Below are 18,238 nucleotides of genomic sequence, written 5' to 3'. Positions count from 1 at the left end.
AAGAACACTTGGAATATATATCCAAAGTGACTTACAAATGGGAACAATAGTCTGCTAAATGATTAAATGTAAATGTGAATATATATGAAGCCCTCCGATGCAAAAGCCTCTAAAAGCCACCTAAAATGAGATAATAATATTGAGTGAATGCTCTCCGCACATAGTATACGTTCATCAAATACTTTCACTTCTAACTCACTAAATCCCAGCCTCAGCCCATTCAGAAGTGTCGGTACTTAGGTAGAAACCTATATATAGGAGCCTGATAAAAATGTTAATATTAAAGAAAAACGTTAGACGGACTTAGAGGCTTTTGCATCTGAAGTCTTCATATATATATATATATATAGCACTTGTCCCATGGGATCATTCTGTGATAGTTTTGCATCTTTTTTTAAAAAGCTTGATGCTGGTCGCACTCGCTATTCACTGCCATTATATGGACGAGCGCGATAATTTTTTTCTCTTTTGTGGTCCATAAAAGAAAAAGGTTCTAATATGTACCATTTAGGTACTAATGTACACTTTTGGTACAAATATGTACAGTACCTTTCAAGTCAAGTCAAGTCATCTTCATTTATATAGCGCTTTTAACAATGTAGATTGTTTCAAAGCAGCTTTACAGAGATAAACGTATAATTTAAGGTAAGATTGTTTTGGCTTTATAGCGGTTCTTTAATAAAGTTATTTTCCAGCTAAAGTTAGTTTTGATTGATTCGCTTCCGTCGCAACGATCATTTGTTATTAAATTAGGGGCCGCCAAGACGACACCTTTCTCTCTACACAGACTTTAAACGCGATCCTGTGAGAAACGCTGATGGCGTTCATATGCGCATTAAGAATTGGTTCTATAGTTATGTGCGTTTGAATATATGTGTGCAGGTTTGTAATTCCCTACAAACCAAGCCTAAACAAATTACTGGTGTTTCCTTATAGTTTTGATTCAGAATTTTTTTTTTTTTATCAATTTGGGGTAGATACGCTAATTGAGTTTTCCCGACGACGCTTTATCTGTAGAGTGGGAAAGGGATCCTCCATAGGGAGAGACTAGGTGGCACTTCAGCACTGCGTTGTCATCGGGTCCAGGCCCAATGTGAGTCCAGGCCCAAATTGGCTTTAAAGGTATATATTTACCTTTAAGGTACTAATATGCACACTTTAGGGGTACAGCCTCAGTGACAGCTTTTGTACCTTTTGTATCTCTTTAAAACCATTCTCGGCTAGATTAACTCATTTATTGCGAACAGAATCAAATCAAGCCCCAGAAACAGTCTGAACTCCTCTAAAAGCAGCAGTGTCTGTAAGTGTTGTGCATTGTGTGTGTTCCAGACGAGTGCGGTGCTGTGTTCAGGTGGATGTGCTCTGCTGGCGGTCAGCTCCCTGCTGGCCATCATCACCATCTTCCTGCCCGGTGGAGCCTGGGAGAGGAGGATCTGCACATTGGCAGGATACATGCAGATGGCTGCAGGTTAGTGTCCGGCTTACTATCTGACCTCTGATCAGCTCTTAAACGCCAACCCTTAGAGGAACCATGCTGAGTAGCATTACATGACTGATCCTAGTCAGTTAAACCCTAATCCGAGCTTGAGACGGGACCCCCATAGACCATCTGAGGTAGGCCTATACTGCACACAGAAATGGCGAGAGCTTACCAAAATCTATGCAAGACTTGTAAAACCCCAACATATCTCTTTCCCACACTTCGCTTTGAAGAATGGCTTGACTTTTCCCTTTGATACACACACAACAGCAGAGATCTTCAGAAAGGAGCAGAGACCTTCCTTCTCTCACCTCCCGCTCAAATATCATGTGATACACTCTGGAGCTCTGCTAACTGCTTTGGGCGTAACATCTGAATTCTGTTGTGTTCACATTTGAAGTGTATTGTTCACTTTTTGGCAGAGCAGGGGAGGAATGATACAATTTGATATGCCGTGATATGAAGCACTTTAAGCTGAATTTAGGTGCTGTTTCATATTAGAAATGCAAAGATTCATGTTTCACCTTCATTAAATTGCATGAAGGAGTTTATTCAAACACTATTTGCAATCCAGATCCCTTCTGGGGAAAATAACTGGTTAAGCTGGTTTCTGCAATATGGTTGCTGGTCCAAGGTGGTCTGCCAGTTCAAACCAACCTATCTAAAGGCTGTGACACATCAAGCCAAAGTTGGGCCAGTGTTCTACAGTTCTACACGGTCAGCACAATAGGCACCCTGTTGGCGGCTTTTTGTCCAGTTGAGCATGTTGAATCGTTGTTGGGCAGTAAATGAGAGAAATCTTTCTGGTGTGCGTTTTCCATACAACAACGTCACTCGCTGCTCAACTTCCATGGTACGATGCATCGTTGAAGAAATTAACTAGCTACACTGTTAGAAAAATCTGTAGAAATTACAGTATTACTGGCAGCTACTTGCCAGTAACTTACTGTAGATTTAAATTGATGTTATTTACTGGCAACAATTTGTTCAAAATTAAATGAACATTAAACATTAACAAGTCTTTATCTTTACAGAATAAAACTAAAATAACATCCTCATGCAAAGCATTCTGGGAACCAAAATCTGAAGGAAAAAAACAGAAAAAGGTTGATGAAGATTTCTGGTTCCCAGAATGCTTTGCATTAGATTGTTATTTTATAATTTTATTCTTTAAAGACAAAGACTTGTTAATGTTTAATGTTCATTTAACTTTGAACAAACTGTTGCCAGTAAATAACATAAATTTAAATCTACAGTAAGTTACTGGCAAACAGCTGCAAAAACTACAGCAAATTTTTTACAGTGTAGTCATATTGTCGCATATTTGTCGTTCAACCACATTGGTTAATGATGTTATGCAGGTGGTGGAGTAATAACTTCTTTTAATGAATCTGTTTGATATTGAATTAATGCTAGATGTCTTGCTGTAAATTGCAGACATGGTATTTGAGGGCTAATTCTCTTTTTTTCTCAGTTATTTTGCTTTACTTCCAGATTCAATCATAGGCTCGTTCTTATGTACTAGAGCATGTACGCACATGCACACTCTTCACAAACGGTGCTTTAAATCTCTTGACAAACTAAAAGACAGAAATTACATATGTATGTATTCGAAATAAAAGATATAGATTGTACTGAATGTCAGCTTGCTTATTTTGCTCAAGATAAGGATTTAGTAAGTCCATGTCATTTAAACAAGAAACACTATGCGCCCTACCACACCTCAAAAGTTCAACTTAGTGAACCAGTGCACGAGAAAAAAAGAGAAAATGATAAAAGCAAGCAAAGAATGAAGTCAAGATTGCACACAATGTTGAGCATTCCAAGATGCAAATATTTACGTAACAACATGGCCGTCTGGAATGAAGAAAGTAAAGACCAACATGATTCATATTTAAAATGGTATGCAAGCTCTGCTTTGTTTAGTTCAATATCCACAATCCGAGTTTTGGTTTCCCTTTTTGGATGACTAAGACAGGCAGCTGCCACCTGCTGATATAGACAGTTATTTCCTCTCATGCAGGCACAATGTCTGTGCTTGTTGGCCATTGGCTGTTGTCTTTGCAGTGTGTTCAAGTGCAACTTTTTGGCCGCAAACGCAGGCGACGTGAGACGACAACAAAGTCAGCTTTCGTCTGCAATAGTTCTTTGATGCCGGTTTGGTGTGTCATGGGCTTAAAATAATCTACCTGGCTGACTTCAACCCTACCAGCTGGTAGTCCAGCCAGTCAACTAATCTGGACCAGCTTGGACCAACTATTGACTATAAATAATTGTTTGGATCAGCTAGAAACCATCAGAGGCAAGATTTTGCAGGGTTGGCTTGAAAAAATGTGAATGAAATTAACGATTTTGGTTGCTATTTACGAGACATTTCTTTTAAGGCCAATTCACACTGCACAGACAAACGCAAACAAACACGTTTGTTGGGTTTTGTTGGATCGGTGTGTTACCTCTGTCGGTGTCTGTTGGCTTGGGTCAGGGTTTGTTTTCAGTGTCTGTTAGTGTCTGTTGTGGGAGTGTGTATATGTAATTTTTCATAAAATTCTAAATCCAACGGCAGACTTGTTTGTTGGTGTTTGTTGGCGTTTGTGCGGTGTGAATTGGCCTTTATGCACACACCCTCCACCATGATTATGCAGATATTTTATGAACATGGAGAATTTTCAGACTAAACAGCCCATCCATCTAAACACACTTTGTTGCAGTGCACATCAGTCACAAAAGCTAAATTATTAAATAAAGAAAGAAGTGTTTGCTCTCAACGCAGGTTGCTAGGCAACAACCACCGGCTGAATGCTGTGATGGCACGATGAGGGCACTCGAAGATTTACTGGCCACAGTAAAAAGACAATTACAGCCCTTTAACACAGGTCAGCGGTTCAGGGGTGGCCACATGCCTCGTGCAGCGCTGGCTTTCATTCAACAGGCGAATACAGTGACAGTGACATGATGTGAAGGCCAAGTATGGTAACCCATACTCAGAATTTGTCCTCTGTATTTAACCCATCCAAGTTAGTACACACACATAGGAGTAGTGAGTAGTAAACACACACACTCAGAGCAGTGGGCAGCCATTTTGCTGTGGCGCCCGGGGAGTGATTGGGGTTTAGGTGTCTTGCTCAAGGGCACCTCAGTCACTTCCTGCAGGTATTGAGAATCGAACCCGCAACCTTCTGGTTACCAGTCTGACTTTTATAGTTTTATATACTTATATATACTTTTATATACTTCTTTATACTTAACAACACCATACTGTATCTACTTGCACAAAAGCAATGGCAAGCACTCATGCTAAATAAATATGTATATATGCAAGATACATGTATATTGGGAGCACTGATTTCCAATTTGTCCTTGATATTTTTGAGGCCTTGGAAGGTTTTATTGGATGTGGGAATACTGTATATTTAAATGCTTGTTTTAATTAAGCCTTTGGGCTCTACATTGATCATTACAGAGAAACCTTAAATAATTTTAAAATAAGTGCCTCGCACTGATTTATTTCCCTGTTCTAATTAGAAAGTAATGATATTTCCATAAAACTACTGTAATAATGGAGAATGTAAAAGGGCACAGGCTATAATGGACTGCATTGGTATTCTCTAAGCATTGACTGAAGCATCTTTTCAAGGGTAAGACACTAAATCAACCTCATCTCAGATAGATGCCTTCATCCAAACAAACATGCCGTGTTCTTAACAACAAGAGGCTTTCAGCAAGTTTTCGTTCTAAAATGTTTGCCGAATAACCTTTTTGAAGAAAGTTTTCTGCTGTAGTGGGAGAAAGTTTAGAAATTAATAAGCCTCTGAAGTTTGTGCATGTTTGCTTGAAGTCGAAAAACATATAGTTGATGATTTTTAATATTTCATGTGCTTTTTTGCTCAATGAAAAGCGTTCTCTCAAAATTGCTTTTAAAGTAAAGTTTATTTTCCGTCAGTCAGACTGTCAAACTGAAATAAACTACAGTACAAAACAGATGTAATTCGACTATAATGCTCCAGCTCAGTGATTCCCATCCAGGGGTCTGTGCACCTCAGGAGGGGGTTTTGAATTCACCGTTAGGTCTTTTTCAGGAAACGTTTCTTAACTGCTAAAACTTATGAAAGACAAACAAGCTCAGCTGTCTTATTATAGGGAGCTAGGTACCATAGGCTGGCATTATGCACATTTGTTACAAACCTACATACGTTCACGCAGAAGAAAGGCTGGAATTACTGACGACTCATTTCAGGCATTTCATAATCGATTGTTTCTTTTGAGAGACAGACAATAAGACAATTTGCCTTGCATTTTGATCTTTGAAACTTTGCAGGCCTTCTACATTCACAAACAGCAATATTAAACTATTATTGTTATAAAGTGGTTTGACATCAATTTTCAGAAGCGGCATGAGTGCTTTGTTTATGCAAAAAAATAATAAAATGTACTTTACCACTTTACTTGCAAAATATTAATCTTAAATGAATGTCTCGCATTAACACGCATGCGTCATGGTACTCTCGTGAATGCAGGTTGGAGATTAATAATTTGTAAATAAAATAGTGGTTATGTTTTTTGGGGGGGGTTTCATAAACAAAGCACTCGCGTCGCTTCATTAAAATTGAGGTTAATCCACTGGAGTCACATGGATTACTTTAATGATGTCTTCACCACCTTTCTGGGGCTTGAAAGTGGTAGTTGCGTAGCTGTTAGTGGAGCGACAGAAAGCTCTTAGATTTCATCAAAAATATCTTAATTTGTGTTCCGAAGATGAACTAAAGTCTTACAGGTTTGGAATGAAATGAGGGTGAGTAATTAATGACAGAATTTTCACTTTTGAGTGAATTAACCCTTTAATGAACTAGATAGTGTTTTGAAATAATACATTTTTAAAGATTTTTTTTTTTTTTTTAAATTTCAGACATGACTTGGCCTTCATAGACTTGAAACTTAACTTGGACTCTTTATAAATAACTTATAAACATGTCTTCTCTGTTGATCAAGATTTATTATTGGTTGTCTACTGATGTATCAGATTGTCTTTACTCTGTGCCTGTGTTTCCTGAATCCAGATTAATTATTGAAAATCACACTACACCTGCCTCATATGAAATCCTTCTTGCACTGATGCAATATAAACCATCTCATAAACATTGGAGAGTCTGCCGCTTTGTCTACATTATGTCCCGCACAAGGGTAAGAAAAACAACTCCGTCTGGTTTGCAAACTCAATGTAATTTTAGAGCAGTGCACATAGTGTGTTCACTTTTTTCCCCCCTCTGTGTCTTTATAAACTGGTTATTTTATAGCTAAAATATGGATGCGAAGATCACAGGAGAGAGTGTTTGTTTGCTGATGTGAAATGAGGGAACGAAAGCATAATGGCCCTGTGAAAACAATGAAGGTATTATGCAGAGGAAATGATAGCAGAGCTGCATTTAATTTAATGATGGCAACTTCACAGTTATTCACAACAAACAAGAGCCTCTTTTGGCACTTGATGACTCGTGTATGTGTGTGTGTGTGTGTGTATGATTGTTAGCATTATGATATATACATGATGCAAATGAAGTTTGAAGAAGTAATTTGCTTTGAAACAAACTTGAGTAAACAATGTAAGAGTGAGTGGAGAGAATATTGAATCAGTCAGTGACCTTTCTCTCACTCTTTTGTTGAGTCCCTGATAAATTTATGCCCTTCTTCAATGCCGAACTTGTAAGACATCTGAGAGAATTCGCCTTGACTCAAAACTAAAAAAGTAAAAAAAAAAAAACGATAAATGATGTAAGATGTTTACAGGAATGTCTTGATGGAAATATTGAGTTGCGTGATCTGCTTTCCTCAGGATGTTATTTTTAGTTGAGCCGTTTTATGGATGTCCGTCTGCCCTCCTGTGTGAAATGAAATAGACGGCCACAGAACACAGCGTCCAGTGAGTGTCAACCAGGGATGGATGGTCTGTCTGTGTGTAAATGTGTGTGTGTGTGTGTGTGTGTGCCTACTTAACCAAATTTTGACAAACTATTCCCCAAAATGAGCTAAACCCGACAAAATGTCAAAATGTGTTAGGTTATAGTGTTTATACCCAGTTGTATGAAACAATAGAAGTCAATGGAATATTTACCATTTAGCTAGCCAAGTAAATGTGTGTGTATGTGTGTGTGTGTGTGTGTACTTACTTAACTATATTTTGGGGACAAATTTGTACCCAGAAGTGACCAAAATCTGACAAAATCTCCAAAAACCTCACTTTAGGGACGTCCTCATTTGTAAATATGGTATAAAAATAAAGTAATTAAAGTTGTTGTTTTTTAAATGTAAAGATGGGTAGGTTTAGGCCGGGGTAGTGTTAGTGAAAGGGGATAGAATATACAGTTTGTACAGCATAAACACCATTATGTCTATGTGATGTCTCCATTTAGATAGCTAAGTAGACGTGTGTGTGTGTGTGTGTGTGTGTGTGTGTGTGTGTGTGTGTGTGTGTGTGTGTGCTCTTCTGGGTGAGGGTGCGTATGAACCGGACACATTACAGCTTAGACCTATTTGCAGCTTCTCCAAAGATATAGAGACTGAGAGAAAGAGATACAGAGACAGAGACTTCCAGCTCACTTTGAAAGATTCATTGTAATGGAAAAGTATGGCAATCTCTCTCTCTCATTCATTTGACAGGGTTTTTGTTTCTGTGCTGGACTAAAGCTCCAGTCGAGTCTTGTACTCAAGCACTCAGTCATGGATGCCAATATTTCTACTTTCATCTCAAGAATTAAACACGTGAACTTTAATGATTTCACACTTAGCCTAACCGTACCCAAGTCAATTTTTTGGTCACTACATTGTTTGTAGTGCCTTATTTTGTTATTTGCCTTATTTTGTAGGTTTAATGAACTAACTATAATTAAGGGATGCACTAATATTTCAAGTGTGGCCGATAATGATAATTAGCCTATTACGCTAATAATAATTTTCATGTTATGGTCAATAACTGATAAATGGCTGATATTGAGAAAGTATTCAACCCCCTTCATTCAATACCATATCAGTACCATATCAGATATCGGTATTGGTCTATATCAGACACAGTGCTTTGAGAAAGTATTTCAAACCCCTTCATTTTTTGCACATTTTTTATTTTGCTGCCTTATGTTAAACTACTTAAAAAAAAAATCCACATTAATCTACTCTCAATACACCATAATGACAAAGCAAAAAACAGATCTGTGATAATTTAGCAAATTTATTCAAAAGGAAAAACTGGTTACATGGTTAAAGCACGTTTACAGCCTCAAGTCTTTTTGGGCATGATGTGATAAGCTTTGCACTGCTGCTTTTGGCGATTTTCTGCCATTCTTCTCCTCATCCTCTCAAGCTCTGTCAGGTTGGATCGTGACCGTCGCTGGACAGCCATTTTCAGGTTTCTCCAGAGATGTTTGATTGGGTTCAAGCCCAGGCTCTGACTGGGCCACTCAAGGACGTTCACAGAGTTGTCCATAAACCACTCTTGCATTGTCTTAGCTGTGTGCTTTGGGTCATTGTCCTGTTGGAAGGCGAACTTTCTGCCTAGTCCGAGGTTCTGAATGCTCTGGATTAGGTTTTCATTAAGGCTAATGCTATATTTGTTTTGCGTTGAGCTTTCCTTCTGCTCTGACAAGTCCCCCTGCCACTGAAAAACCTCCCCATGCTTCTACACCTACACTTTACTGTTGAGATGGTGTTGTGCAGGTGATGAGCAGTGCCTGGTTTCCTCCATACATGATGCTTGGAACTGAGATTCATCAGACCAGAGAATATTGTTTCTCACAGTCTGAGAGAGTCCTTTAGGTGCTTTTTTGCAAGTTCCAAGTGGGTTTTCATGCATCTTCACTGGGGAGGGACTTGAGTCTGGCCACTTTGCCATAAATCCCAGATTGGTGGAGTGTTGCAGTGATGTTTGTCCTTCTGTAAGTGTCTCCCATCTCCATATATGATCATGGAGCTCAACCAGAGTGACCATCAGCTTCTTGGTCACCACTCTAACCAAGTCCCTTCTCCATTGATTTCTCAGTTTGACTCTAGGAAGAGTCCAGGCTGTCCCAAACTTCTTCCATTAAGGATTATGGAGGCTACGTGCTTCTGTGTACCTTCAATACAGCCGAATTTTTTGTAGTCTTACTCAGATCTGTGTCTTCACACAATATCTCTGAACGCTACAGTTCCCTTGACCTCATGGCTGTTTTTTTGCTCTGATTTACATTTTCAGATTTTATTGAGAGGTGTGTGCCTTTCCAAATCATACAGTACCCATTCAATTGAATTTGCCACAGGTTAACTCCACTCAAAGTTTAATAACATCTACAAGCGAAATTGGACTGCTCCTGAGCTAAATTTCAATTGTTTCAGAAAAGGGTATGAATACTTATGCAATGTATTTATTTCAGTTTTTTATTTTTAATACATTTGCAAAGTTATCACAAATATGTTTTTTTTTGTTGTTGTTGTTGTTGCTTTGTCATTATGGTGAATGGAGTTTAGATTAATGCAAAATTTTAGTTGAAATTAAAGTAGATGAACATAAGGCAGTAAAATAAGATGTGAAAAAAATGACAGGGTTTGAAATACTTTCTCAAAGCACTGTATCTGATATAGACCAATACCGATATCTGATATGGTACTGATATGGTATTGTCCATCCCTGTAAAATAGTAATAATAAAGAATGTTTTGACTGCTAGTGTAATCGTTTATTCATCTGAACTAGACATATCCTCAGACAACAGAGAAATGAAATGGAAAACATTTCATGGACAGGTGGTTTAGCACTGTAAATGATACGTATCTATGATACTATTCGGTCACGTCCTCTCCGTGGAGTGTACAGGCGTGCTGTGATCTGTAGAGTCTCCTGGGATGTATTTAGCTGGAGATGAAAGTGCATTGATGTCAGGCAAAATGTTCAAAATCTCTTTTCAGATTGGGCTGGTTGCCCTGACAATCCGATGCCGGTGGTACCAGGGAAAACCTTTCCGTCCGTTCCCTCTTTCGCAGCAGACAGCTGCAGTAAAGCTCATGTGTTTTCAACGTTAAAATACTTTCCCCTGTCACAGCCTAAAGAAATACTTCACTCAAAAATAAAATTGTACATCTCATATCGTGGTACACAACATGAAGGAGGTGCTTTTAAAAAACATAGCTGCATTGTTTTTATTCATAATCATAAACATCACAGTGGATTAAACCTCTTTGCTATAACTGTGGACATTAACTGTGATTAATCCTGTTCTATTAACATGAGTGACCCACAGTTTGCAGTCTGGCACATGTCTGTTATGGGAGACAGTGGACTGATATGATTTGGCATATTAGTGGAGAATATTTCTCTCTCACAGTGTGAGTTGCTCTTCCCACTCTTTTACCCCACTTCAGTTGGCCTTTCTCTTTTGATTCATCTCTCTTGGAAAAATGTAAGAAGAGACTGATCTTTCTGCCTCTGATCCCACCCCATTGCTCTGAGGAGACTGGCCCGCGGTGTCAGCTCTCCCCAGGGCCAACAGAAACGCACAGATATATGAACATACGACCAGTTCAGACTTTCATCAGCATCACTGCTGGACTGAAGTTGGTGCTTAAGGGCTGATTTGATTTTATTCTACGTACAGAAGTTGTTTTCTCGCAAACACAGCAGTTAAATACCAGTATATATCAATCAAACCTTCCTACTGTAAGTGTCATCCAATCAGACATCAGTGACCTCACAGTCGAAAGACTCCAGGCTGATTGGCGGAGATGAAGCTTCTTTGAATATCTCAGACAAAGGTAATGAGGGCCATGGGATATTCGTAATGAGATGGAGTAGATATTCATTGATTTTGCTCCCGCTGTGGGTGGTGGAGCTCACACACAGAGGAGAAAAGTAAGAGTGTGTGAATGTGTGCGAGAGAGAGAGAGAATGTGTGTGACAAGGTCCATTGGGGCTTTTGCACCAGAGGAACATTTTTATAGTTCCTATTTCTGTTGTCACGATACTGGAATTTCCAACTTTGATACGATACCTTAAAAAATATTGATATTCGATACCGTTTTCGATACCACGAGGAAACTGCCATATACCTCAAGGTGTTATTTTACTTATATAGTGCATATTTTTACATGTATACACTATATTACTGTGCACACTGCACAGTATACTGCCTAAAAAATAGGCTACACAAAGTTGGAATCAAAATAAAAACTAATGCTAAAAGTTTATTGTCAGGAAAAAAGCCTGTTGTTTAATAGGCATTGCTCGAAAATGAAGCCTTTTAGCGCCACTCACTGGACGTTTCATTTCCAAACTACCGTCATTCGTGCATCAATCAATGTAATAAAATGTTGGCACATTCACGGTTATCTGTTTCAGAGAAAACTGAAGGCACTTTTTAGCGCCACTCACTGGACATTTGCTTTTGAATCTGCCGCGAAACATGCAAGAAGCAACGTAATATAATTTTTGCAAAAACAGGCATGTGTTTTTCATGAGTCTGGGTTGGAAAATTAGCATATTGTGCATTGTATATTAAGCTTTTCGAGATTATTAATTAATCGTCTGATCATGGTTATTTGATCTAATCACAATAATCATATTTAAATAATTCAGTATGTAAACATTATGAATTAATTTTCACAGCATTATATTGTGTACGATTCCATGTTAAACATGAAAACATGGCACTGTTAGTGGCCAATTAAATTGTTAATATTTTTTGACAGTTAATCATCAGTATGATTGTGACAGGCCTACAGTATACATACATACTACATGCTGGAGTGTATTTGAGAGGGAGAGAGAGAGAATGAGTGTGCGACGTGCGTGCATGTATGTGATAGCTGGCTTTCTCTCGTTTCTCTCCTCTCAACTCTCTCTGTAGAGAGAGTCTTGAGTTATGGTTGTCATTGGTTTCTTGTTTGCTGTTCAGGTTGTTGCAGGTTTATTTCGTCATGCATGCAGCTGGAGTCACAGTCCATACAGCATAACACACTCCGAGGAATACGATGAGCGCTGTCCTATATGCGGTTGTTAAAGCGTGTGTGAATTAAGGCTGCTTGCATCCATTTGTTTGGCTAGCCTTGCTCATGTTTCATTCTATGGATGACTAATTGGCCTGTGCGAATGTGTGCAGGGAAAGACTGAGAGGCAGATGAGAGCGCTGTGTGAGTTATGATATGCATTCCTCTTATTTGACTGTAATGTATTCAGTCACATCTCACTTCTGGTGCCTGGAGCTCACTGCACTGGGAGTCTAGAGACCATCTCTACCTCTCCCTGTCTATCCTTTGCTTCATCCTGTCTGAATATAATTCTTCTCGCCTCTCTTTTCAATCCTCTCTACTTTCGTCGTATTGTTTAAAATCATATTTTTTTTCACAATCTGCCCTACAATATTTTTTTTTGTTTCTCTGGAATTATTCTTACATTTTATTTTCACTCATCTCAAATCATCAATCATTGTTGTCTTGTGTTGTCTGTCTTTTGTATCATCCCTGGTTCCTTCTGCGTTTCATCTGTTTCTGTTCGTTTTTGTGTCTGTATGCATGATGTCTCTTTCAGTTTGAGATGTGTCCTCCTCTCCTTTCCCAAAAATCCCTGTCATCTTCAGGAAAGACAGCTGACGCTCTATAAGATGAGTATATGGCAGTGATAAAAGAACAGTACGTGATGTTTGGTTTCTATTGATTGCGGACAGAATACACCTGTAAGCAGAAACACAATGTTAATAAACCCTCCAAGCCAGTTAAAACCAAAATGTAATGAAATATCAGATGATTGTTCATGTTTATGTCAGTTTTCAGAGGTCTCTCTCCAGACTTTAGCTCTTATTAGATTTAAGTTTAGCCACGTTTTGTAATGCTTTATTATTAGTTTTCATTAGTAGTGATATAAAAAGTATACACCCCTGTTAGAACAGCTGGTTTTTGTGATGTATGAAATCACAAAAAAAAAGATAAATCATATCAGAACTTTTGCACCTTTAACCTATGCAATGCTACTGAAAACCAAAGAGACAGAACAATTACAAATTAATTGGAATGGAATAACTAACTGCATAAGTGTGCACACCGCTGAACTAATACTTAATTTATTTATAACACACACACACACACACACACACACAAACACAGCTTGCTTCTCTCTGACAGTACATGTTTGTGTGTACATGTGGGTTAGTGTTGATCAAGGGATTTCCAGACATGATGAAAGAATGATTAAAATGGTTGTGAAAACATTTCACCAAGTCTTTAGACACACAAACAGGATTTGAGCTTGCTGGAATGGGTGAGTGTAGGATGAGAATGTGAGAATGTGTTGTCAATGTGTTGAGTATGTATGTATGTATGTGTTAACAGCTGTGTGTGTGTGGGAAGTGTTTAATGAGAGCCCTCTCTGAAGTGGGGCCAGGTGATATCTGGATGGCGGTGCTTAACCATTGAGCCATGATGGCTGATGACAGGAGAGGGTCGACTGAATATATACGTAGGTGAGGTACAGGTATATGAGTAATATGTGTCATTTGCACACAAGCTTTAAACATGCAATGTACTGTAGTGTGGCCATGTGACAATAATGTAGACTTTACTGTTGCATACTGTATACTATTTCATACTATCTTATATATATATATATATATATATATATATATATATATATATATATATATATATATATATATATATATATATATATATATATGTATATGTATGTATGTATGTATGTATGTATGTACAGTATGTACAGGTATGTTACACTTATGCTGCACATAAATAATATAGGGTGAATTCAGGTATTGGGATACTTTTTGCAATTGAGATGACTGGGGAAAATGTACCAATTATCCTGAGTTATTATAATAAGTTAATGTATTTGAATATTTATTTTCTACTTGAAAATAATGATGTAATTTATTACTTTGATAACAAAGCTGAATATTCTGATCTGAATAAATCAGTCTAATATACTGAATTGGTGCTCAAGAAAAATGTCTTCCAATTTTTTAAATGGAAAGCATGACCAATCAAAAGAACAGCATTTACTTGAAATAGAAATTGTTATATAAAACCTGACCCAAAACAGCAGTGCTTTTATTTTGAAATGTTTTATTATATTAGATAAAGAAAAGTCCAAAACAGAAGCATTTTAATTAGTGGTCTCAGAACTACATTGGTAAGTGAAGTAGTTTAATATTTCCTTGCACTCTTAAAAACCTCTTCTACATCTTAATGGCCTTGTTAGACCTCATATTCAGATGTCTCATACTCCTTACTGCAAAAATATTCCTCATATAGTTCCACGTCCAGCTCAGTTCATATGTATTTGTGAATATGTGAATTTGTGTGCTTACCTGAACTCTTTGAACTGTCAAAATCTGTTCACATTTTAGGGAAAGGGGAAAGCATGGTAAGATGCTGTTGCCATGGCATCACTGTCAATCACAGCAGTCCCAACAGTGGCCACACATTGACCCTTGCTGATCCTTTCTCTTGAAACTGACAAAATGTATGAGAGAAGAGGGAATGAGGCCAAAGGCAAGGATGGTGTATACAGTATGACGTACCTTTTATTCAAATCACTTTCATTGAATAGATCTCACTCTCCCTCACTCTGTTTTTGGGTCCTTCAGCAGTGAAGTTAATAAAAGCTGGCATGTATATTATGGGATGTGTCCTTCAAACTTTTCCAACAAATCGGTTAAAATTGATAGCGGTGTCACCCAGTATAGATGAGGAGTGTTGTATGTGTGCGGTATGTAGGTCAGCTGTATTGTGGATGTATGTTCAATATTTCACAGCCAGGAGCAGTTGAATACTTCATTGCGCTCTTTGTTCACAGCCAGGCGGGTTTGATCAGATCAGCGGGATAGATCAAATAGTGTATGGGTCAAACACATGACTACTGTCTACTGACCACATATCAAAACTTGTAGAAAGAAAATCAAATAGGTTTGAAACAACATACCATTTAGTAAATGGGTCAGCGATATATACTGTATATCATAATTAGTTGTATATATATATGATGAATATATATACAGTCATCAGGGTCTGCTGCAGGGGTCCTCTTTATGACATCATTTCCTGTTTATTCATTTTTTTGTCCTGCATGTTTCTGTGCGACATGACATTGTTTTGCCAATAGTTTTTCAAATATATATATATATATATAAAAAATGTTTGACTTGTACAGAGCTAGACTTCTAAATTAATTTTCATTTATAAATTAAAGACATGTTCTATGTTTGAACTACATTTTAAATTACTTTTTTATAAATTAACTTTTGAAGAACTTTCCGTCATTAGTGAGAAAACGCTTACCCGCCATTGACCGAATTTTCCGTCAGTGAACCTTCTGTGTTTTCACTGTTATACGGTAGGGGGCGATATTACACATCTCCTGAAAGAGTTCTGAATCTCCTGATCAAAACACATGCAAAACATGCAGAAACAAGCGACAGCATATGTAATCATATGCATGTGTAAAATAAAGCAATTAAAGGCACAATATGTAACTTTTTTGCTTTAAAAATATCAAAAATCACTATATCTATGTTATATATATTTTTTTAGTTGTGTACTTACATTATCCCGACTGTTTCCAACAACTTTCAAACCAGGAGAAATTTGTAATTTAATTCGAAGACACGTCCCGTTTCTTTATTTCCGTTTTGTCGCCGTCAATGGCGTCATGTTCGCGTTGTCCCTGGTTTCCACTCGTACTGCCATAGCAACCAGAGCTATGAACCAGAGCCCTCTGATAGTAACCAAAGCGACAGACGTGGACCACTGTGTAGTTCGCAATGTCTATCTGCACGTTGTTGTTGTTTCGTTCAAACATTATGGACCATGGCAAGCAGACTCTGGATAAAAAAGGAGAACTAAAACGAGAATCAATATCAGCGCAGTGTTTTCGAGATGCCTAGAGCTCCACGTCCGAGACTTCGACCGCTCCTACATGTACTTTATTAAACAGGTGAGCACATTTACATAAAACTAATCAATGTTATATAGTTCAACAATGATAAAATGTTAGAATATGATCTATGTTATTCTAATGTTGATCTAGCTTACTGCTAGTCTCATACAGACAAACTAACACATACATTTCAACACATTGAAATGCAGTTTAGTGTGATAGTGTAATGTCAGACCAAGTGAAACAGCGCTGCGTTACCTCACAAGTTTAATTTGTCTAATAAACTGACCTGTGAGTTGTAATTCTGCACTTGCGTGTAGTTCGGTAGAATGAAATGTCAATATACCTTTTATATCCGCGGGACTCGCGTCGCGTGTGGAGCTGATAGCTGTCTCTTAGCAATCCCGACTTGCTTCATATCACAGTCATGATAAAAGCATCGATGTATTCAGTCATCCATAAACATTATTAGATCGGTTGGCTTGACATTGACGACAAGATCCATAATTCTTAGCAAATGTTGCAAAAACTACGCCTTTGTTATTGTAAAGAGGTTAGCGACCCCTAGTGGCGAAAAATTCCATACTGTCTGTTTAAACAGCATATAAATAAAAACTGCCTAATGTTACTGAATGAAATGTGGACCCAGGACGAGCTATAGGACTGTGAAGCTTTGGGGGTGTTGATGGACTCGATCTACTCCATCAGTGTTTTGATCATCTTTCTGAATCTGATCCAGACGTAGTCTTTGACAAAAATGTGATTTTCTCAGCAAAATGTTCTTTTTTTTTAAAACTTGCGCACATTCAAGTGTTGATAATAAAAAAATGCATGATTGTTTTAAAGCAGAGTGTCTGTTCTTTCTTGTGATAAATTGCATGTTCAGATATTCATACAACAAAATTTTCTGGGGCCACGAAACTTTTGTGATAATAGTCAAAAACGGTACCATTTTCATTAGGTTTACAGACATTTCGTTCAACCCTAAAACATAACATACCTTTTGTTCCTGTGAAAAATCAATACAGAAAATTCCTTCATATAACCACGGTAAATTGGACCATATTTTTTACAGACTGAGTGTAGACAAAAAAACGTAAGTGTCTGGTCATTTTTTGGTTTATTAAATCCCTGCATTCTGCTCTCAGATTCAGTTCTTACACTTTCCTTCAAGCAGCGCCAAAAAGAACAAAAAATATCGATCTCTGCTTTTCCACAATAACTCAGACTACTAAACAATCCCTTTATCCCAAGGCCAAACAAGATTAAATAGCAAGAAGTCCAGAAGATCCATACACAATTTTCAATTTTACCATGAGTGAAAGGAAAGTGCCATCAAAATCGGTCCATCTACTGGACTACCACAAAGAGAGGATGTAACCCATGTGTCAGTCGATTAAGAGTAAGACTTCTCTTTCTTACCGTGTGTGTGTGTGTGTGTGTCTCTGTGTCTGAAAGAATCTCTTCACACCTTGTTGCACCATCTAATAAAATCATCTCTCCTGTTTACAAATCACCTGCTGGTCCATCTCACAGCTGGCTCCAGACACACACACACACACACACACACACACACACACACACACACACACACACACACACACACACACACACACACACACACACACACACACACACACACACACACACACACACACACACACACACACACACACACACACACACACACACACTCACCCGCTTCACCTGTGTGTGTTGTGTACAGATTTTTAAATATCTGACATTGCAGAGATACACGGTTCCTCAGTGGCTCCACGCTGTGTTAGTGCACCAAGAGCTGAAAATACAAATGAGGAGCAGTAGCAGAGCTTTTAACACCAATAATAACAAAATATATAT

General features: G+C 38.0%; 1 protein-coding gene across 1 annotated transcript in view; it reads left to right on the top strand.

Annotated features, from left to right (window-relative positions):
• Positions 1-18,238, top strand: part of lhfpl7 (LHFPL tetraspan subfamily member 7) — a 165,666-nt gene that overhangs the window by 58,245 nt on the left and 89,183 nt on the right. Inside the window, exon 2 of the mRNA XM_079872747.1 lies at positions 1,330-1,468. Within this exon, the coding sequence (XP_079728873.1) occupies positions 1,330-1,468 (139 nt within the window). The remainder of the gene's footprint in view (positions 1-1,329; positions 1,469-18,238) is intronic.

Source organism: Squalius cephalus, assembly GCF_949319135.1.
Source record: "Squalius cephalus genome assembly, chromosome: 5".
Classification (NCBI taxonomy): domain Eukaryota; kingdom Metazoa; phylum Chordata; class Actinopteri; order Cypriniformes; family Leuciscidae; genus Squalius; species Squalius cephalus.
This window is presented reverse-complemented; position numbering and strand designations above follow the sequence as displayed.